Consider the following 22,505-nt stretch of genomic DNA (forward strand, 5'->3'; position numbering starts at 1 on the left):
TTTTGTCATACCACGTGACATTTCCCGTCACATGTATTGCCCTGACACATTGCTAGATGTCAATCAGGGACGGCGAATGTGAATTGACGATAAATTAAAAGAGTGTTTTAATTTATCAATTTTGATTAGATCAAAATAATATTTCACGTCGTTAGGCATCGTGGTCGGGAACCTAATGGGTCACACACAAAAGAGAATTGGAAGATTGCAAATTGCCAATTGGTTAATTTAACAATCGTTGGATAAATTAATTAATTGGATTTGTTATTTATATTTTCGAATTAATTAATTAGATTAATTAATTCACGGACCGGGTTTAATTAATTGGATTAATTAATTATTGGACCGGACCGGGCCGAGCCGAGCCTGTTTGGGTTTATATAAACACATAACTAGGGTTTGAGGTCCATATGGGTTTTCATTATTCTTGCTGGCACAAGAGAAAATCCTAGAGACTGCAATCATATTCTCTGTGTGGATCACCGTTGGAGGCTGGACAGTTGGACAGCTGTGGTGGCGAATCAAAGTTGTGGAACGAAAAGAAAAGCAAAAGGATTGCAGATCTGAAAAAGGTATAATCTTATCACAATTTCTATCTAAACACAAAGGCGATTCTTGGTGGGAATCGAAAATTATTTTAAATTCCGCTGTGTATGTATAAGTAGATTCCCAACATACCCTTGACCATATTGGTTGTCTGATCATTTCATTTTATATAGTTGTCCGAGTTCTCGGTGTCTTTAACGTGTAGAATCACGTCTCTTATCTGGTATTATAGTGATAGTAAGTTCACCGTCTCAAAATGTTCTATTCTGGACTGAACAATCTGGTATTGATGTTGATGCCAGTTTAAACTTTATAACAATTGACTAAGGTTTGGTTCTCTTCTTCAACCTTCTAACAATCAGAGAAGGATTGAAAACATAAGATGATCATCAAAGACGAGTTCGAAACTGGGAAAAAATAATAGAAAGGATAAAGGCAATTTCACTGACAGAAATCTCCCAATTTTTATAACAAACAGATGCTATGGTTTAGTGAATCCAATTCTTTTGTTAGTGATATGTTATTTTCAATGGCTTTAAGAACCACTATCACAAATTGCTTCTGGTGACTCTTTCCATGAATATGGTTCATGATAAACCACAAAATTGAAGCTGTTGCGCCTTTGAACTAGAGTTTAGTCTCTTCAAAACAAAGAGCAGAATTAGCATAAAATTTATTGGAAACAGCAGCCAAAGTACTCGTGGGTCTTCATACAAGGCAATAACAGCTAGTGGCTTGACAGTGCTGTAAAAGGAAGGTCCAAATGATTCATCAATCACAGAGTGCCTTGAAAGCAACGGAGTTTTGCTCTTAGTTGCTGCAGTATGATTTTTTTTTTTTTTTTTTTTTTTTTTTTTTTTTTTTTTTTTTTTTTTTTTTTTTGAGATAGAGAGGAACTTTTAGGGTTGAAACTTATGCCACAGTTGACTCATTGAATCGAATGCCATTGTTACTAGACACGAGATGAAGGCACTGCAAGATTCGGGGACGAATTTTCTTCAACTAGACGAGAATGATGGAGTTGATTGAAATATCGTCATGATCAAATTCAAAATTTTATTTTCGCTAGCTAAATGTTTTATTTTATTTCTAATGTTCTATAATAAGTAAAGTGTTTTTTAATTAAATAAAACACTTGGAGCTTTTGTTCATTATTGATTGTTTTTCAATTTTCGTCCACAAATTAATCAATCATGATTTGTGTCAATGTTCTTGCTTGATTTTGTATCAGTCACCATGCCGCTAGGCAGGCTGCAAGCCTCTATCACAAATGCTAATTAACACCGATCTAGATAGTACTGAATTCATAAAATAGGCTATACACCATTTTAAGTAGGCCTTGGTCCGTATAGAGTTCATGCCATATATTTTTATTTACTATATGGTTATATTTGTTCCACTCAAAAAATTCAAGAATCGTTGATTTCATGACATTAACTTTTGGATCCGACACCTCAATAAACGTCAATCACTTGGCGAAATCTTGTTGAAAATCAAACTATCATCTGCAAACGGGTAGTTTTGACTACAGCTAAATCTTGAATTTGCACTTCAATTTCTGTTCTATGTAACAATCTAGGAAACATTCTGCACACAGTAGAAAAAATGTAAGGAGATAGTGGCAATCCTGTCGTAGACCCCGAAACTCGGCCCCTTAGTACTCCGCTATTAAGGAAAGAGAGAGATAGCGTTGTTATACATACTTCTACGAGCTGTCTTTAGTGCGTTGGAAACCCAACTCGACCCCACATGGGGTGGTCGAGTTGGTGGAGTAGATGAGCGCGAAAACCTTTGATCACGAGTTCAATTCCCCCTATCAACACTTTTTCGGTCAAACATGTCGCACATGACTTGCCTAGTGCGATTTACTTGGTTGGCAGGCTATTGCGTTAGCCTGATAGTTTACCCAGTACGCACCCGAAAGGCAGCGGCTGCGGGTTCCCCATCATAAAAAAAATAAAATAATAATTCCAGTCCACTCTATTATAAACGTGACTCATGTCATGCTTCATTGCCTTGTACCTTAGGATTTTGGCACTTTATCAGAAGAAACTTAACATATGCAATGACATAATTCGAGATGGCAGTAGATAATTTGATAAAATAAAAAATTGATTATATTTAAAACAGTTCGATGATAGAATGTCATGTGACATCATGTCCAACACACTTCCTCTTTCACATATGACTCATCTAATTCCCTTTCCAAGTTGAGAATCTGGTTGTTATCCTCATCAATTTGACGGCTCTTGTACATAGCTTTTAGGCTTTGTTTGACCCTCATTTTTGGACAGAAAAAAAAAAAAGAGTTTGTGATGCTTAGAGAATGAGGCTCAAACAGGGACTTAAAATCCAAAATCTATAGACAATTTTACTGGTAACACTCCATACTCTCGTCGCCAGTTATAATATTGATCCAATACTTCGACTGAGTCAATGACTCGGCCTGATTTAATAATTATGGTTTTAGCCTTTAATTAACCTCATCCTCGTTTAATCTCATTCTTTGTTTAAATTGGCACGAAATTGCGCGTGTATATATTTATCTTTTGCTCTCTTCCCCTCTCTTTCCTTTGAATAAATAAACTCTTGATCGTCTCTCGAGGCATAACCTAGTGGTGTAAAGGATAGGAGTGAGATTATTTCACGCCTTGCTGACAGCCGTAGTGTGGTGGTTCGATTCTTGAAACATGAAATTAGACTCCTTGTAGGCACAATGTACAGACAGTTCTTGTTCCCTCGCTTGCTAGGGCACATCTCGCGATTTACCTTCCTCACAAAGCTCTAGGAGCGCGACGGCGGGAACCCTTAGGGTTGGGGTTCAACCTTTTTTTTTTTTAAACAAACTCTTGATCAATTAATCATAATTTCTTAATTCTACAAGAGAAATTAACTTTTTTTGAAAAATAAAAATAAAAATGAAAGGTGGTTTATTTCCCGCTCCTAAAACCTCCTTCTCTTTCTGTTGTAACTTTCACCCATAAAACCCTCTGAAATTCTCTCAAAACCTTCTTGGAAAATTACCCGAAATCAAAAACAAAAGAAGCAAAAGCGCATTGATTCAAAACTGATCAAACTGCGAAGTGATAGATAATCCGAGAGGGAATCCAGCGCCGAAGATGAAATGGAGTGTAGACGATGACAAGCTTTATGAGGATGCGCTAAAAGAGTTCCCGGAAGAGGTTGAGAATCGCTGGGAAAAGATCGCCAGTCGGTTGCCGGGGAAGTCGCCGGAAGACGTCAAGGCCCATTACAATGCTTTATTCGTGGATTCTTTAATCTCTGTCTTTGATTTTCCTGATAACGAAGCGAAAGCGGACTCAATCAATAATCCGATTGACCACGATGAGTCAACTGAGACTTCGATTCACTCCTGTGAGATTTCTTCCAGGCCGAGTAGTAGAGTTGTCAACGATGATGGGCCCCGTTGGACCGAAGAAGAACACAGGTATTATATACATACAAGCAAACAAGAATATAAGCCACCTTTTGAACCCTATTTTTCGAAGTAAAAATTGGTGGAATGGTATTTTTTTGAAAAATGAATGGTTGGAAAAAAAGTAAAAATTTTTGATTTAAGCGTAATATTATTTTATGAAAGATTGTGTGGTTGAAAGTAAGAGAGAGACAAATGAAATGTAATGTAATTTAATGTAATGGGGGCTAAAGAGGGGCTAAATCTATGTGCATTCATCAGTATTTCTTTTGTATTGGATTTCTCTGAAGTTTAAATCATTTCTTGATGTTAATTTTTATTGTTACGCAAAATAATTGCTTTCTTTATTTTCTATTATTTCTTGATGTTAATTTTTTATATTATTTTTGGTACGTGTTTCCTTGATTTATTTTGATAAAAAAATCTTCATATTTGGTTGGATCTTCCTATTTGGTTGGAATTATATATATTTGCAAGATTTTATATTTTACAAATGATCGAATTTTGTTATTATCAGAATGTTTATTGTGTAATCAATAAACTGTAGAGGACAACGGATAAAATCTTATTAGCCCTTGATTGATACTCATTTTGGGGAAAATAATACATTTTCAATAGTAGATTGATGAAGAAAAGTTTTGAATTTACGTATAATATTATTTTATTAAAAAATGTGTAATAAGTTTTCAAAAAATGAATTTTTAAAGTAATGGAAATCAAACAAGGACTTATTATTTTTTCTTTTTTTACTGTTTAATTCAGTCAATGATGTCAAAATGACAAATTCGCCGACCCAATGAATAACATCAGACCAGTTTTTTTGCATATACTTGTTGGCAGGATGACAATGGCATGTGATCTTTTAGTTATACTAACATCAATCTGCAGGTTATTTTTGAAAGGGCTCAATGAATACGGCAAAGGTCAATTGACTGAGATCGCAAAATATGTTGTCCGGTCAAGAACCCCAACACAGGTAGGTAGTCATGCTCACAGATATTACAAGCGTCTCAACATCAATTGTGGAGCAATAACGCTTCAGCCCATCAGAGTTCATCGTCGTGGTCGCTACAACATGACTGCCACCAACGCTGGTGGTGCAATAGAGCCCTCGCCCACCAATCTTCCTGGTCAAGGAGGCAAAAACCCAGCAGACGCCATCAATGGTGGTTCAATGGAGCCCTCGTCTACCAATTTTTCCAGTCAAGGAGGCAGCATCTCAATAGACGCCGTCAATAATGGTGCAATGGAGCCCCCGCCTACAAATCTTCCCAGTCAAGGCGGCAACAACCCAACGGACGTTGTCAATAGTGGTGAAATGGAGCCCTCGCCTACCAATCTTCCCAATGAAGGAGGCAACAACCCCGCAGATGCTGTTACTAGTGGCGAAAAGAAGCCGTCTCCTACCAATCTTCCCAGTCAAGAAGGTCCCCATAATTTCTGATTTCTGATGCCGAGATGAAGCGTAGAGAAAGGTACCTAATTGTTGCATGGCCTAGTGCAGTTGCTATAGGGATATTATTTTGCATAAAGCTAGTGTAGATATAAATGGTGTGACAATCCACTGAAATATACCAGACTAGACAAGATTAAGAAAGACACATGACAAGAAATTGCCAGCAATCCTTTCTAATAAATGCCCCGTTACCGTGTATAGAATGTCAAGTTCAATCCCAAATTGCTTGACTGAGAATCCTATCATTAGTGTTTGACGACCATATTGGTTGACTGTTCATTCCATTTTATACGATCGCCCCCTGTTCTTAGTGTCTTTAATGCATAGAATCACAACTCTTATCTGGTATTGTAAATTTGTACCACTAGTAAGCTCGTCACTCAAAATGTTCTATTCTGCAATGAACCATCAACTACCGATGATGCTAGTTTAAACTTTATTAACCTAGATGCCAGGAGGGAACCGCCAAGGGTATTGTTTTGATTTGGACAGGAATGAATATATACAAGATTAAAATGAGATGACAAAAGGTTCAAGTAGGAAGGAAAAACATTACTGTACTAAAAGGAGCTGTGTGTGTGTTTAAACGACTAAGAGTACTATCACTTTGATATAAGGTATCAGTAACATACTGAAACATCCAACTCAATAAGTAATGGAGTAAATTTCACTCAGTCATTATGCATCATCCTCTTAAGGTTTAGAATTTTATGCTACATTCTTTGTGCGTGACTGAAGAATAATACTATTCTCCTAAATATCTTTGAGTAGGTTGAGTCTAGAAGTATGAATTAAGACCTATAATTTACTCTCAATGCCAAACAAAATAAACCATATGCACAATAACTATTAAAGAGAACACCCCAAAAACTCGAAAAGTTTTACAAGCATATTTTGACAGCACGACTCGCAGTGATACCATTCAAGATATAGTCATCAAACACTATACAATGACCGAGCCTCGTTAAGAATTACCCAGTGTGACATACATTTATTTCTCATAAGTCCTAGATAGCAAGCATTCAAAAGTCAGTGCACCATAAACAAACCATTTCAGTTCTGATGAGTCTCTTCCTCAGCCTTCTGATAAACCAAAAAGGATTAAAAAACATAAGATGATAATAAAGAAAAGTTTAAAAGCTAATGCAACAGATTAAAAATAAAAAATGCTGGAAAACAAAGATCAGATCAAAACTTGGCAAAAAAGGGGCAATTTCATAGAAGTTGCTTTTCAACTTTGATCGGTGAAAGTTTTACTTATTTACTTATAAGTGATATGCTATCTTCGAATCATTCCAGATTAGTAGAATTTGTAATGCTTCAGAAATAGTTCTAAAGGTTGACCTTCCTCCTTTAACACAAACCAAAAAATAAAAATTAAAGAACATACAATAAGGCCTTAATCTTAAAAGTGCTTACTTTCTCAGCTCTCTCTTTCTCAGCTTTCTCTTTCTCCTTCTTCTTCTTCAGCTTCTCCAGTCTCTCCCGCTCCATTTTCTTCAAACCCCCCACCCAAACGAAAATAAAAAATCAGTACTCAATCAAATAAAGCACTATAAGAAACAACTAAGGTAGAATTAATCAATATAATTGCAGAATGGAAAGTCGGTGAAACCTGAATGTAGACTGTTTCCTTAGCGCGTTCTTCTTCACTGAGGACACGGCCGCTATCGCTCAAGTAGCGAAGGCCGGAGGCCGACGATCGCCAGTTGATTTCCCTTAAGCGACCTAATCCACCACGTGAAACGACAGATCTCATTGCCATTTTTGGCTCGGTTACTGATGACAGAGAGACTTCGAGTGATTTTCCAAAGTCAACCCCAATCCCAGGTTTATAAGATAAATACTAATTTGTTGGACCGGTCAGGGTTCTAGTGGTTTCTATAAACCGGGGGAAGTCTCTAGCTTAAGAATCAAGATTAAAGTCCAATCATACCGAATAGAATACTTTGCAACTATTCAAAAGCAAAGATACGTTTTAATATGCAGTTGTATTTAGTCTAGTTTTGAATAATAATTTTTAGAAAAATGTGTGGTTAAAAAATAAGAAAAATTTTAAATTTACGTGTAAAATATTTTATTGTGTAAATATATGATTACAAATAAGAATAAAGTTATTTGTACAATTGTTATTCACAATTGCAATTGACAACATTGATGTTGTCAAAATTTGGACAATCGATTTAAAAAATAATTTTTAAAACAAACGAATGTGATATTTTCAAGTGTGTTGTCAACCAAGATTGTAAAAAAATATTTTACAAGTAGTATGATTTTTGAAAATAAATACGTAGAAAAAAAAAAGAATTTAAAAATAATGGTTATCAAATTAGGGCTTAATAAGGTGAAGCGTCTCATATGAATTTCATATTTCATGTGGACATTTCCATCAAGTGAGATTAATGGATCGTTTGAATAATTGAGTTACCAATGACTTTTATTTTTAGGTTGACAAGTAGTAACAAGAAAAAATATAATGACCATGATTTACTTATAGGTGGTTGTAGTTAACAAAACATGCAACGTATATGAATGCTGTCAGACAAGTATACATTTCCTTCAAGTGAGAGTAATGAATTTCAAACAAGTGATGGATGGGTGACCATTTGAATAGTTGAGTGATCAATGGATTCCATTTCTTAGTAAGTAGTAATATGGGAAAGATTTTATAAACATTGAGTTAAGTAATTCTTTCTTCTAGAAGAAACTATGCCCTCGTTTGGGCTCCATTAAAAATTGATCTTAGAGAAAATGTATTTTAGAGTATTAACTTTTTTAAGAATGTGTGGTTGAAAATAATAATGAAAAAAATAGTATAAAGCTCTGGACGTAAAGGAAAAGGAGAATGGGAAGCCAAACGAGGAAGAAGAGATTTGACATAAAAAAAATAATTAAAAATTGTATAGTTCAGTATACTTTAACTCGAGTAGGAGAAGAATTAAAAGCTTCTAAATCCAAAGCATAATCTCATGGGAAAAGCCAGTAAGAGACAAGTTAATGCCGACGGCGAAAATAACTCCCATTACAGTACAAAGGTAGGATAGAAGCAAAGTGGTGTCACCGTACGCTTTGTATTACATCAATAAAAATAAAAGAGCTTTTAAGAAGTTAATTTTATAGGATATATTTTGCATACAAACGTGCAAAAACTCCAGCACGCAACACAATTCCATTCCCAGAGAGTCGAGAGACTAAAGAAACATCTTATGCAACAACAACAACTTCTGTAGGCTTTGACTCCGGCTCAACTGGTGCTTCAGCAGGCTTCGATTCTGGCTCAGCTGGCGTTTCAGCAGGCTTTGATTTTGCCTCAGCTGGTGATTCAGCAGGCTTCGACTCTGGTGGGGCTGGTGTTTCAGCTGGCTTTGATTCTGGTGCTTCAGCAGGCTTTGACTCTAGTGGGGCCGGTGTTTCAGCTGGCTTTGATTCTGGTACTTCTGCTGCTTCCCAGAAAGAAGATACCTTCCCGGTTTTTGAAACGGTCTGCAGAACAGCTTCTGGCTGGACATTGCCTTTCACGGTCACTTTTTGCTGCTCAATATCGATGTCAAAAGATTCAACACCTGTACAAGACCGTGTAATGAGTCAATAAGATTTACTTTCAAAATAAGCAACTTTTTTAACTTAGAATAAGAAAATGTACGCGTTTGGGAAATTTATTGCTTTTCAGCTTAGGTTAGTTCAGTTTAGTTTACAGGAAACTCTGCCTAAATTTTTAAAATCCCCAACATGTCAAAGTTAGCATTGGTGGTGGATCTGGCATCTAGGTGGTGATATCATAGTAACATATCCAAACATGTTTTTCAATAAAAGCTTAGCCAAACATGCATTGCATAGAAGAAGCTATTGCCTACTCCAATTAAAAAAGGATATGAGATTCAATTTAGTCAGTTGATGATAATAATACAACTACATACATTCGCCAATAGACACCATCAAAAGCTAATCAAAACGCCCCAAGCGAAGGGCGAGGTCATAACATTTGTGAGACAGTTTGAATTACCATTTATCTCTAAATACAATTAAGAAAATAGCTTCTAAATCCTGCGTAAAGCGATGAAAGAGGCTCGAGAGAGCTAAACATATTGCACCAGTATATTTAAATGTCAATCCAAATGATGACGAAAAGTAAATTGAAAACCTACAAACATCAAATACTTTTTTCACACTTCATACATTTCTATGTATGGATATAGTAAAATGGGAGCAGTCGAGCGGTTCAGAGGTTACTTGGCCAGTCAGGTAATCAAAACTAGTCATCTCATTAATCATTATGCTCCCTGTTCACTGAAGTTTTTGTCAATATTAGAGTCTTCAAAATGCTTTCCACCGCAACCTCAACTACCAATCTTGAGTTGTGTACGAGGATATATGATTGAATGGTGCTATTTATCCCCATTAGGGTCATAATCCTAGTTTACGTGGCAGTAATGTGACATTAAATGATAAGTTAAATGAAATGTGACGTAGACTGGGATTATATTTCTAGTGAGGCTAAATAACATTATTCTATAAGATTTCATATTAAAGATTTGCTTGCATACACCCATATACATTTGGAACTTGTTATATAAGAAATTATAGCTGCAGGATCAACCGAAACACTGATCTAATAAAAGCAACAAAAAATAAATAAAAATTTGTGGGTCATTGCTCCAATGATCATTAATGGTCTGAACCTAGTACATTAGATTTTATTTTATCGTAGTCGACATCAAGAAGAGCTGACAAACCTTCCATTTTGCCTAAAACCCTTTTCACGGCTCCAACGCAACCTTGGCATGACATGCCGACTTTCAAGACAACAGTCTGCAATCAAAATAGCACACTAATAAGTTTAATAATGCCTTCCCCCTTCACATTAAGAATAGATCTCTGCCCTCAAGAATTCGAGACTTCATATCATTTACGAAGGCCACGAAGTCATCTCAGGTCGTTTCATTCATGATAATCAGACAATACTAACTTAATACAGAAATTTTTAATTTTTTTTCTCAGTCATAACAGAATGATAAATAACTAGAAGTGACGTAAAATATACGATTTAAGTAACGGAAAGTAAAACAAATCAGTTGGCATATACAATTGCATCGTTGTCAACTACGATTACTAAAATCTCCTTTTCTTTATCGAACCTCATATGCAAAACAAAATTGGGGGAAAATTGACAGTCAAAATAATTATAGAAAAACTTGTGGGAAAAAAAGAGAGGAAAAAGAAAAAACACGAGAATTGATTTCTATTATAAAAGGAAGAACTCCCAAATTGTAGAATCAAGTGAATAGCCTCAAAATACTTGACAGATTAAGCATAATTTGCTATAGGAATGGGGAAAAAAGTACAAATAGTGAGCAGCGCCTAATATGTCGTTTGATCACATCCGAATAACAGATCATATGCAAAAAACCCGAAAAAAACCAGATGGGTAATCCTAGAGTATTCAACATTACAGCAATAACATAATAGAATTAATTTCCGGAAGAACAAAGGACAAAATACCTGAGACATGATGTATATTTATTTCAACAGAACTTTGAAATTTGTTTTGCTGGGCAAGCAAAATAAACTCAAAATCAATTGATGCTAATATGACATTTTGGTTATTGAGAGCGATATTTATAGAAGTCCATAAGAAGAAATTTCTTAAAAAGGACCAAAGTAAAGAGAGAGTGAAAACTAGACCTCACACTTTTTTTCTTTTTTTTGGTGGTAATTAAATATTCAAAAGTACAATTCTAAAGAAAAAGAAGAATCAAAAAGGAAATCATTGATTGCATGACCCATTTTGTTTTTGTTGTGATATCAACGGATGAACATTTTAAGCCTCTCAAACCGACTTCAAACATTAATTGGAACAATTTGGTTTCATTTACAAAAGACCCAAAATTAAATGGCTAATTTCAGTTCTTGAAATACTTGACCAAAATCAGATTAGGAACAAAAATTTAATTTTTAAGTTGACAATTTTATTCAATCATCCAATCCGAGCAATCCTAAGCTATAAATGAAGTGCCATTAGAGGAAAGATTTCCTTGACGACCATTTAAAATTCTAACCCTGCCAAATTGGTGCAACCTCAAATTCAATCTACGTTGTCACCCACCTCATGGTGATGCCACCACCACGATACCAGACTTTTCATGTACAACTTATTAAAGTTGATCTAAAAAAGCTAAAAATGAAATCTTGAAAATTAATGGAAAATTCAAATATATAATTTATCTTACTTTACCTTTTAGGTTTAATAACATAACCAATTGAATATTTTTTGAATGCTTATGGTTTTTCATTTTAAAAATAGTTATGGTTTAACCAAATCCAGATCAGACCGGAGGTTTCAATTCAATTCGAAAAATTACATAAAATCGAATAGTTTCATTTACAAAATATCTGAAGATAAATTGAAGAACTTCTATTAACTCCCAATATTAACCTCTCTATTTCCTTTTCTTTTTCTACAAAAAATAAAGTGAAACTAAAAAAAAAAAAAAATACAAATCAAAATTAAGGTTTCACGCGAGAAAGAGAGTAATAGAACTATAAAATCGAATACGATATAAAAAGAGGGACACGTGGACAAAAAATAATGTTATTAGTGGTTCTTCTACTTGCAGCTTCAACACATAAAAGTTATCCGAACTTTGAAAATAATATTCTATGCTGAAGAATAAAGTTTATATATTGACGCTTCAATCGTATCTAACTAAAAGTATTGAAAAATTACTTTTAAGTGGCGGTCCATGTCAATAATAGAGCAAATTGGTTGGATACAGATGGCCTAATTTGGGATTTGGTACCACCTATTATTTTTAAGACACTTAGAAGCCACTTATTGTGGTTGGACCAAAGCCTTTTCTTTCTTTTCCAGTCAGCAGTTTAAAGTGTACTTCTTTTTTTCCCTCTCTCCCTTCCAATCCTTTTGTTTTTTTTTAATGACTGGAGAATCTACAATTGCTATCCTTCAAATGTGCACTGGATAAACTCACAAGCTGACATAATAGTCTACAAATCACGTCATCTAGATAAATCGCACTAGACAAGTCCTGTACGATATGCTTGACCAAAAAAATGTTGGTAAGGGAAATTAAACTCGTGATCAAAGGCCTCCGCGCTCACTTACTTCACCAACTCGGTCATCTCATGATGGGCCTCTTCCAATCTATATAGTACATAAGTTATTGCATTACTATATGGACCCAAACGAAGTACATACAAGCATGAGAAATATTTGGTTTCACCTATTGAATTTCTTCGTATTTTGTTTAATGACACATTAAAGTTATTGCACTAAGATGGCTTGTTAAAATTGAAGTTTGATTTTAACTTTTTCTTAAAAGTAATTTACAAGGAAACAAAAATGTGCACTAATGAAAAAAAACCTAAGCTAAAGTTATGTTGGTATACAATCATTTTCAAAGCATCTAGTGAGGACAGAAGTACTTATCTCAACCCTTCAATTTGATAGATAAAGTTATAAACATTTTTCAACGGTTGGAAATAGTAAGATTGACTATTTGATCAGTGCCAGGAAAAATTAGTTACGAACAGTGATGTTAGCAAATAATGACAAGTCTTAAGGGAGACTCGATTTGCAATTCTCTTTTTATGCTTGTATTCAATACGCTTTGTCACGTGATGACATGTTTGGAACGTTGTTGTATAATTTTGCTAAAAAATAGTTTTTTAGTAGATTTTGATAAAAATAATGAAATATGTGATTAAAAAGTTGATAAGAAGTAATAGGTCACATGAAATGAATGTTTTACTATTAAACATGTTGGCAAAGCTTAAATAAAAAAGTAAAACATTTTTTTTTCCTAAACATATGTTGATAATTTATTTTTTCTTATTTCAAAATGAAAGTTTATTTTACTATTAAATTAAGTAACTTGCTTTAATTCAACTAGATTTAAAAAATTAATTATTTTAAACTTTACTTATAAGTAATTAAATATACTAATGAATATACTTTTTAAGCTTGACCAAATTGGTCCATATTATGCTATTTTGCAACTCAATTCTCATTCCAAGTGTTGTGATCTTCATGAATCAGGTGGCATATTGGCATTGAGCGTCTTCATTCATTTTCCAATGCATGCATCACAACTCCATTCAACAATCAATTAAGGGGTTCAGTGCTCTATCTATGTGGGCAATTGATGATTACCAAGTAATGATGAGTAACATGATTCATTCAATCTTGTCGTTCTTCCCAAAAGTTCAAGAGCAATGTTGCTTATCATTAACTTTGATCATCATTGATGAATGTAAATACCTGCATGTAAAGGGTCAACTCAACCACATGCGAGGTACAATTGGCAATATCAACAACCATATTCAATTAATGCTCAACCGAAAACTCCCTCAAGATTTAGGCAGTGGTCTCCAGAGGATAAAGGAGGTGCATGGATAACCATGAATTATATTAAACAACTTGTGCATTAATTATTTGCATGTGAAAACTAAGGAGTGCAAAGTAATTGTTCAAACGTCGTAGTGTTGGTCCTCACCCTATAACCTAAGTCGCATGTTGGTCTCAACCCTTGCAAAGGAACACTTTGGTTCTCAGATTTGCTCGTGAAAGAAAGGAAAGAGAGAGAAAAGATCAGTCCAATCGAAATAGCAATTTAGCGCCACGGAATGAATCAAGGAACTAATAACGTTTTCAATACCGACAGGAACTCCCAAAGAAATCAATTGTTGCAACTTCATTACCCATTTGGTTCTTTATAACTAGAGGAATTGGGACACACTGATATAGCATATCGATATAAGGAAAATAAGAACCCGATGGCTCAAGTCAAGTGTTCTTGCACTACTGGTCCCGAAGGACGATATCTATGCTTACACTAAATAGCTTCTAACCCATAAATAATTTATACATGTTTATTATTATGGGATTGACTTGAAAATTTGTCAAGGGGATGCTAAATTAGCCAATGACATTGTGAGGTGGTGGGCATGGGCAGATCCAGGAATAGGCTGGGCCGTGCTATAGCCCTTCCCCTTCAGCCCAAATGTCCATTAAAAAAAAAAAAAATTAAGTAAATTTTTTTTTATGTGTAATTTTTTTTTATACGTATTAGCCCGTGTTGAATTTTTTCCTGGATCCGCCACTACGTGTTAGTCCCTACCTTAAGCACTGGGTGCCAATGACATGAGATCTTTAGCGAACAAGCAAGCAGGGCCGGTCCTGGGCCGAGGCGAATGAGGCCCGTGCCTCAGGGCCCAGGACCATAGGGGGCCCATAATTTTGGGCCTTTTTTTTTTTTTTTTAATTAAACCCTCCCAGCGCAATAAGTGTAACCCACAAAAAACGGGAACCCAAATCCAAAATCAGAGTCGAAGCCCTCGCCGTGCGTTCCCCGTCTCCGACTCTCACAATCTCACTCCGTCTGCAGTCTGCAGACTCTCCCACCACAGACAAGACGACCACGGGCACGGAGTCACGGACAACCACACTGCACAGCAGATCCAATTCCAGAGCTAGAGGGCAGCCCGCAGCCGGCAGAGGTATATTCTTGCTTGGTCGAACTCGAACACTCGAAATCTCAAATCGAACTATTTTAGGTTTAATACTAGCGCACTGATAAATTATATCAACTATTTTAGGTTTAATACTAGTCTCGAAACTCGAATCGAAATCTGTTCTTGAGTTACGCCGCGTGAAGCACTGAACTGACTGAAGCACTGTGAATCCATCAAACCAAAGAGGTACTCATTTTGTTTTTGTTATTCTTTTGGTCGATCATAATATCATATTGGAACAAAAATTACAAAATGTTTCGATTACTTACAGAGATTAAAGAGACGATGAAACTTATTGGAAATCGCAAGAAAATTTTAAGGATTAGAATTATATAATTTACAATTTAGATTCGTTGTTTCTAATTTCTACATTTGTTTTTTGCTTGTTAATTAGGATCGGATTTTTGAGGAGGAATTTAGAACAGCGGATGTATATAACTCTCGGACCAGAGATATAGTTGCTGCTGCAGTTCGTGGCTTTAATGGTATGAGATAAGTTTTATTAAGTTGACTTATGTGCTGCACGGTTGTTATAATCTGGGCATTTTGATTTTTTTTTATCCTTTTTGTGTTATTTTTATTTGGATAATTACATAAAAACATCAATAGGATTTCAGCCTTTAGAAGGATAACTAAATGGCTGATAAAGTTCCAATACTTTTAACTGCCAATACGGATATGGCAGAGAAAGAAATAAAAGGTCACCAAATGATATAGACAAAGGTTTTTAGTATTACTATCAAAAAAATAAGAGAAGTCATCAAAAATGATATAGACAAAGGTCAAATCTGGCATTTTTCAGCACTGAAACAACACCGTTCTCAGCCTCGGCCTCGGCCTTCAGCCTCTCGACCAGTTTATCCATTGCAGTCTCTCTGGCTCGCCGGAATTCTCTGAGTTTACTTGCACTGAGCCCGTTTTGCACCATGTTCCGCCGCAAGGACCGCCACACGGAGCCATACAAGGCAGCGTTTACTGTAAATTTATTGCAGCTGAAGATGTTTCTGGTCGGGTTTTCTCTCGGCCGGGAGGCGAAAACCTGACCCTTATCAATCAGTGCTTCATGGACTAAATCTGCACTGCTGATTATAATCATAGTTCTTGTGCCCATTTTGAGTGTAAAAATTTGGCCATATTTGGGTATAAGTACTTCTCTTACATACTCAAAAAATGGCTTGCCGGAGCGTGCAACTTGGAAGAGGTTGCCCACCACCGGCCACCCCGGAGGCCCCGGCGGCAGATGGAGGCTTTTGGCCTTAGATTTACGAGTAAACAAGAAGATTAAACCTGACAAAATGAAAGCCAAGGCTGTGAAAATTATGTGATAATAAGGAGAGAGTGGAGAAGATGAAAGGGAATGCTCCATTGTTTGTTGTTTGAGGATAATGATGAAGGCGAAGTTTCAGCGAGTTGTATATGAATGAAAAATTGCTTGAAATTACAGGTGAGGTATTTAAAGCTATTGAAATTCTCAACAAAACAAAATTGTGGGTGTTAAATGCACTATGCCAGAATCAATGGTGGAAAAAAATGGAAAATTTTCACTACGGCGGTTTACACCATTTAATAAATACACTACATTTCGAATGTAATTGTGCATTTTAATTGTATTAACACTATGTTTATTAATCTTTCCATCCCATAAAAATAGATTTATTTTCATTTTTCGTCTATCTCAAATTATATGTCACTTTCCTTGCTAAGAGTTTAAATATATTTTTTTAAAATTTTTTAATATATCCATATTTAATATGTCTTGTTATCAACTATGAACAATTCCTAATTAAACTATTATTTAATATAAGAGTATATTGGAAAATGTAAGAAAAATTTATATTTTCAACTGTATTAATTTCAATTTCTTAATTTGTGTGAAAGTAGAAACAAGTCTATCTTTATGAGTTGTGTGGAGTATATCAGCCCTTATTTGATCCCCATTAAATTAAATTACATTACATTCAATTTCTCTCTCTCCTATTTTCAACCACAAAATCTTCCATAAAATAATATTACAAGTAAATCGAAAATTTTTCTTTCTTTTTTAATCATTCATTTTTCTAAAAAATACTATTCCCCCTATTTTCATTTTCAGGTAATGGGCATCAAACAGGGGCTGAATTAAGCCTTGTAAGAAATTTAACACAAAATTATAATGGACATTAATTAATAGTTAGATGGTATTATAGTGGATTAAAACTAACTGTAATCTTTAAATTTTTATTCAAAAGATGTCAACCCAATAACATAATAAAAAGGTTGGAGGTGAATTTAAGCCGGATAAGGAAGATATAGAAAATGACATTTCAATAGATATTAATTTTTGTGCGGCCTAATGTGATGTGCCAAACGTGGCCTAATGTTAATACTATTAAAGTGCTTTAAAATGAAGGAGTAATATTTAGTGGCAATTTTATAATTGTTTTTCACTTAAAAAATTAGGGGTAAAAAAGTTCTTTTATTCTCCCCAGCAGAGTTTTTGAATGAAAATCAACAAGATGCATGAAAAAATTTAAGGACACGTTAAAACTAGTTTAGTCCCATATGACGGATGGAATGCCTGACTTGGTATTTGTTTGATACTAGGTTATGCAAAATGAAAGGAAATAGTAAGAAGACAACTTTTAAGGTTCTTCATTTTTATTTTATGTTTTTTGGTAAAACCAATGTAAGAGATTATGTGATCTTATCTCTATTGGGAGTTTTGGCTCGATTTCATAATTATGTACAATGGTGATGACACAAGAATCTCGAAGTAATTTCGCATTTTATGAAAAATTGTTAATTCTTTTTGTCAAATAACCATTAAATCATACATGATTTAGTGCTTCTTTGATAAAGACAACTTCAGGATTCTTATTTATTTTTATATTTTTTAAAGATCCTAAACCCATCGTAGATTAGTAAGAGGTTTTATTCACATATCCTTAATTACTTTGATGTGATGCTTTGCCTCGATTCTCTATTTAGATTTATGACAAAATCAATGTTACGATAATTCAATTCATTGCAAACAAAAAATTACTAATTTAACGTCAAACAAGCATGTTAGCTCACCACTCTATTAATTAGCTTTGTTCGCGCGCGGCTATAAATAGAATACTCAAACTAAAACTAAACAAATATGCATTAAATGACCGACATGAAATAAAGCTACAAGTTAGGTTGACCAAAAGTGCAATTTTAACAGGATAAAAACTGGTGCAAATTAGTGAAACAATTATGCTATACATCCACAGTGAAAAGCACGCTAATAGGGGTGACACGTGTCATTTTTCCATTGGACAATTTGATAAATTAAAACAAAAAGAATAAAGTTTGGATGGCAATTTGGATGGTATTGTGTTCATTTTAAAAAAGGAGTGTACTATGTGTACATAAAAATTTGTACATAATGGCACTCATATGGGTGGGACCCACCTGTTTCCTTTCAAAAATACTTTGGAAGAAAGTGGGTTGAATTCAAAATTTGTCCAATCATGTCCTGACATGTGGCACAATACCAAATAAAATGTATAAGTAGCATGATTGACCCAACCGTTCGTCGCTATCTCAAATTTGTCTCCTCCTTCCATATTTTTAACCCTAACTAACTAGATTTATACTTTGTGAAAGGAGAAGAGACGAGGGGTGTTAGGTAAGCAAAAACGGTGCTTGTTTGATAAAGTGAATAATCTCATATTTTATAAGATTCATAATTTTTATAAATATTATATCAAATATTTCATCAATTTTTTTTATAAAAAATCTATTAAATTTTTTATTTAAAGCTTTATCAAACAACCTGTAGTATTTCCATCTCTCTCTTCATCAATTTGGTTACAGCATCCAGGACAACTCGTGGCCGTGTTTACTTCTAATTAGTACAGGCCAATCTTCTAGATTTTCTGACTCATATTCCCATTTAAAAAAAAAAAAATCAATTTTTTTTTTCTATTTTTGGACAATGATATCTAATATGAAATAAACTTTATAAAAATAAAAGTAGAAGAAAATTAAATCTCCCAACTAACCCTGTCCCCAACCAATTATTCTAGCTCGACACATCTATTTTGCCGTACACCTCTGATTATAACTCAATTTAGTGATTAGAGTAAATCTCTCAAAATTAGCTAAAGTTTCAAGAAAAAAGTCTCGCGTACAGAGAATTTTTTATCGAATTCATACGGATGCTGATGTGGCGAATTTCGATTTACCTTTTTTTGTGTGTTGTTCTTCCATCATCACGTCATGTGTTGTCTGTGAAAATTTATTGTTAAAATTTTCTGTACTTGTAGCATGATTGAAGTTTTAATTTTTTCGTTTTAAATAAAGTTCACATATAAAATTAATCATGTTGAGATAATTTTATAAAAGGGGAAAAAACGGTGAGGTCAAGAAATTCAATCAAAATTTTGAAAAACAAGGTCAGAATTTAATGTGTTTAGGTAAGGAGATTATAGTTAGTTGGATCTTAGCATAAAGTTTTACAAAACATTGGGCAATTCCTTACGACTTCGACATTTGCATCATGATTTTCGTCCCTCGACGGTGCACCTATTTAATGTGGCACTATTAATAAAATGGGAAAATTATTTTAAAAGGCTATAGAAATTTTCTTTTGTATTATTTTATTTGCATACCCATTGGTTTTAACTACAATGTCAGTCGGGCATTTAAATTGGACCCACTAGAGTGGTTGAAGATAGTTATACGTTGACAAGAAAATTATTCCTCATAATTCACATATATATATTTTTTTAAATAATAGATATATGTCACATTTCATAATTAAATTAAAGTTAGTAGTATTAATAAAAATTGTAATTTATTCAAAAACTATAGAATTTTTAGAGTATTTTCTTTTTTATTTTATTATTTTTATGATTAGTGTAAGATTTTGTATTATGTATAAATGAACATTTGAATCTTCAAGCTTATATGGAGAATAATTGTATTATAAGTCGGTTGCGTACTAGTTTAAAAGCTTATAAAATGTTGGTATGGCTATCATTCTTTAGCCAGAAAGATATGTGGCCATGAAAGAGGAAGGGGGATTAAATAGAATAGAATTGATTGGGTTCACCCTTTGTCATGGGTTTGTAGAAATAACTTGTTATATGTATATTGAAAAAGACACACTCAACATTCACTGACCGCATAGCGCAGTGGATTAGCGCGTTTGACTTCGGATCAAAAGGTCGTGGGTTCGACTCCCACTGTGGTCGCTTATCATTTTTTTCTTTTCCCTGTTGGCTTAATAACTTTGTTGTGTCACCAATTCAACTAACGTTCAACAAGCTTAACCACACCCCAATTGTGTTTATGATTTTAGGGGGGGGGGAGGTTAAATCCTTAATAATTTTCTTTTGTATAAAAATAAGTTTAATTTACTTTTCACGTTTAATGAAATGAAATTTTGTAAGAAAAGATGTAAAACGAAAATAGTTAATCATCTTTACAGAGATCTTGACAAACGAATTGTAGGATTTAATCAAGTTTTGAAGAAGATTTAACACACAGGCACTAGTGATATCTTCCAAAACTTAAGAACACAATGAAATTAATATGAATATGATAGAGGATTTTGATATAATGTGGAATGAAAATGTAATCACCAAATTGTTTTTTCAAGTGCATAATGAACCTTAATCACATATATATGGACATCAATGAGTCTCCATGAATTGGTGCCAAAATCAAATGAAAAGCCACCAAAATTCAAATAACGACAGCCAATAACAACTATAATTTTGTTCTATGCAATGGTTGATTTAACGGCAAGGATGCAATAGTTGATTTAACGGCAAGGCCTAATGGCCTTGCATATGACCATGCGACCGCATGCCATTATAGCCTATGCGGTCATATAGTTCACATCTTTGACCTCCGATTTCATTTTTCATTCCTTGAACATTTTATTGATTGTTGAACAATATTCCAACATTTCCCCTCTTTTTGTTCCATTCTTTCTTCCTATTACGTTGACGTTGTACACCTATATTCCTTCATCATTTTCCCTTGTCCACCCTCTAATTTCTTCCTCGTCCTACCATATGGAAGCTACTTGAAAGACTCGAGTTGTTTTTTATTCAACAACTTGAGAACTCAATAGGATCAATAACTATCTTGCTCGGAAGACATGAAATGAGTGGAAAAGACGATAAATGTTGGAATGTGAAAGCCTTGCGAGCAAAAATAAAATCAAATGTAAACTGTAGAATATAATACCATGTGCAAGACTTATTACATCTTTATTAATTGAGGGGGAAATAACTAGTTTTTTTTTTTTTTTTTTTCCACCAATTCGACATTTTATCATAATGCATTGAAAATTTGAAATCAATATTAGGGTTCATATCCCTCTCCTCTCCCACCTCGATCCCCACGATATCAATTTATATCCAGACCCCTTTCCTATATTCTTTCACTCCACAGCCTCAAATTCCATTCCCGAAACCCAAACTCTGAAAAACCATTCAGAATCTTTGTACAAAATTGCAATGGATTGACAGAGAAAGTAACAACGAAAATGTTAATGGCAAAAAGGATAAGGTAAACAACGGACGGCCGAGATTGAACCTCAGATGGGTGATTTTGTTGATGGACCCTGATCCAACCTAGTGGCCGTGGGATTGACTGGTTTGCCGACATGCAGCGCCGGTCCTATGATTTTTGGGGCATGAAGCGAACTCCAAAAATTAGACCATCCAAAATCAACTTAAATGTAAAATCCAACAACACCAATTGTGTATTATACAACATATGGCTAATTTAAAACTTAATAGTAAAACAACAAATAAATATATTATATAAAAGATTTATATTATAATATAATAATACTAACAACATTTCAAATAATCATTTAAATACTATTTGCCTTGCCGTTTTAGAGACAAAAACATTGATCAAATTTGAATAATTTAGTTATCCAACCATTTCTTTCTCTATTGATCACATAGCTAATTCGTTCAATTTTTCTTGTGACATAGTTGATCGGAGATAAGTCTTGATCAACTTCAATTGAAGAAACTTCTTTTCACATAATATTTCAATCATTTCACAATTAAAGTTTTCAATAGAGTTACTATGTGCGCATGTGCAATTGATCCTACAATAATCAATCGTGCGCATGTACAATTGATCCTACAATAATCAATCATATAAACCGACCAGACCACAATTTATATAAGTCGACAAGGTTTCAAACATTTCAAATATATTTAATAACAAGTTAGAGCAAGCCATTACTTACCTGAGAAATAGAATTTCGACGAAAATGATGGAATCACACCGTTGAGAATTCTGTCGTCACAATTCATAAGCCAGAAATAAAAAATTGGCATCAACCACCAATACAAAACCAAAAGTAGAAACCAAAATCAAAAAGTCGAAACCAAACCAAACCATAGACAAAATTCATTTCAGTTGATATTGTTCACCTTATTACTTACTGTTTCGCGCGGTTTAATTCGCTAACAATTAAAGAGGATCAGACGATTGTGTAAGGGACGAAACCTCTTGAGACAAAGTCCCAAAAATGGGTGTTCTTTTTATTGGCGA

The 22,505-nt window shown here is 34.3% G+C and overlaps 3 protein-coding genes, 1 long non-coding RNA gene and 1 other non-coding gene across 5 annotated transcripts; 2 read left to right on the forward strand and 3 right to left on the reverse strand.

Annotated features, from left to right (window-relative positions):
• Nucleotides 1-3,483: 3,483 nt before the first annotated feature.
• Nucleotides 3,484-5,802, forward strand: LOC111381581 (transcription factor SRM1-like). Its single transcript, XM_023005376.1, has 2 exons — nucleotides 3,484-3,994; nucleotides 4,871-5,802. The coding sequence occupies exons 1-2, from the start codon at nucleotides 3,666-3,668 to the stop codon at nucleotides 5,424-5,426; spliced, it is 885 nt and encodes a 294-aa protein (XP_022861144.1). The 5' UTR covers nucleotides 3,484-3,665; the 3' UTR covers nucleotides 5,427-5,802.
• A 456-nt stretch (nucleotides 5,803-6,258) lies between these two features.
• Nucleotides 6,259-7,289, reverse strand: LOC111381582 (uncharacterized protein At2g27730, mitochondrial-like). The gene is made up of 3 exons (XM_023005377.1): nucleotides 7,054-7,289; nucleotides 6,858-6,935; nucleotides 6,259-6,521 (listed from the first exon to the last, which is right to left on the reverse strand). Exons 1-3 carry the CDS (start codon nucleotides 7,201-7,203, stop codon nucleotides 6,492-6,494), a joined length of 258 nt encoding a protein of 85 aa, XP_022861145.1. The 5' UTR covers nucleotides 7,204-7,289; the 3' UTR covers nucleotides 6,259-6,491.
• Nucleotides 7,290-8,369: 1,080 nt separating this feature from the next.
• Nucleotides 8,370-11,044, reverse strand: LOC111381580 (copper transport protein CCH-like). Its single transcript, XM_023005374.1, has 3 exons — nucleotides 10,938-11,044; nucleotides 10,172-10,247; nucleotides 8,370-9,001 (listed from the first exon to the last, which is right to left on the reverse strand). Exons 1-3 carry the CDS (start codon nucleotides 10,944-10,946, stop codon nucleotides 8,643-8,645), a joined length of 444 nt encoding a protein of 147 aa, XP_022861142.1. The 5' UTR covers nucleotides 10,947-11,044; the 3' UTR covers nucleotides 8,370-8,642.
• Nucleotides 11,045-12,251: 1,207 nt separating this feature from the next.
• On the reverse strand, nucleotides 12,252-14,425 carry LOC111381583. Its single transcript, XR_002700367.1, has 2 exons — nucleotides 13,606-14,425; nucleotides 12,252-12,597 (listed from the first exon to the last, which is right to left on the reverse strand). It is a non-coding gene; the product is annotated as an uncharacterized LOC111381583 (long non-coding RNA).
• A 5,671-nt stretch (nucleotides 14,426-20,096) lies between these two features.
• Nucleotides 20,097-20,170, forward strand: TRNAR-UCG. Its single transcript has one exon. It is a non-coding gene; the product is annotated as a tRNA-Arg (tRNA).
• The last annotated feature ends 2,335 nt before the right edge of the window (nucleotides 20,171-22,505 follow it).

The sequence above is a fragment of the Olea europaea genome, unplaced genomic scaffold (genome assembly GCF_002742605.1).
Source record: "Olea europaea var. sylvestris unplaced genomic scaffold, O_europaea_v1 scaffold2334, whole genome shotgun sequence".
In the NCBI taxonomy this organism is placed as follows: domain Eukaryota; kingdom Viridiplantae; phylum Streptophyta; class Magnoliopsida; order Lamiales; family Oleaceae; genus Olea; species Olea europaea.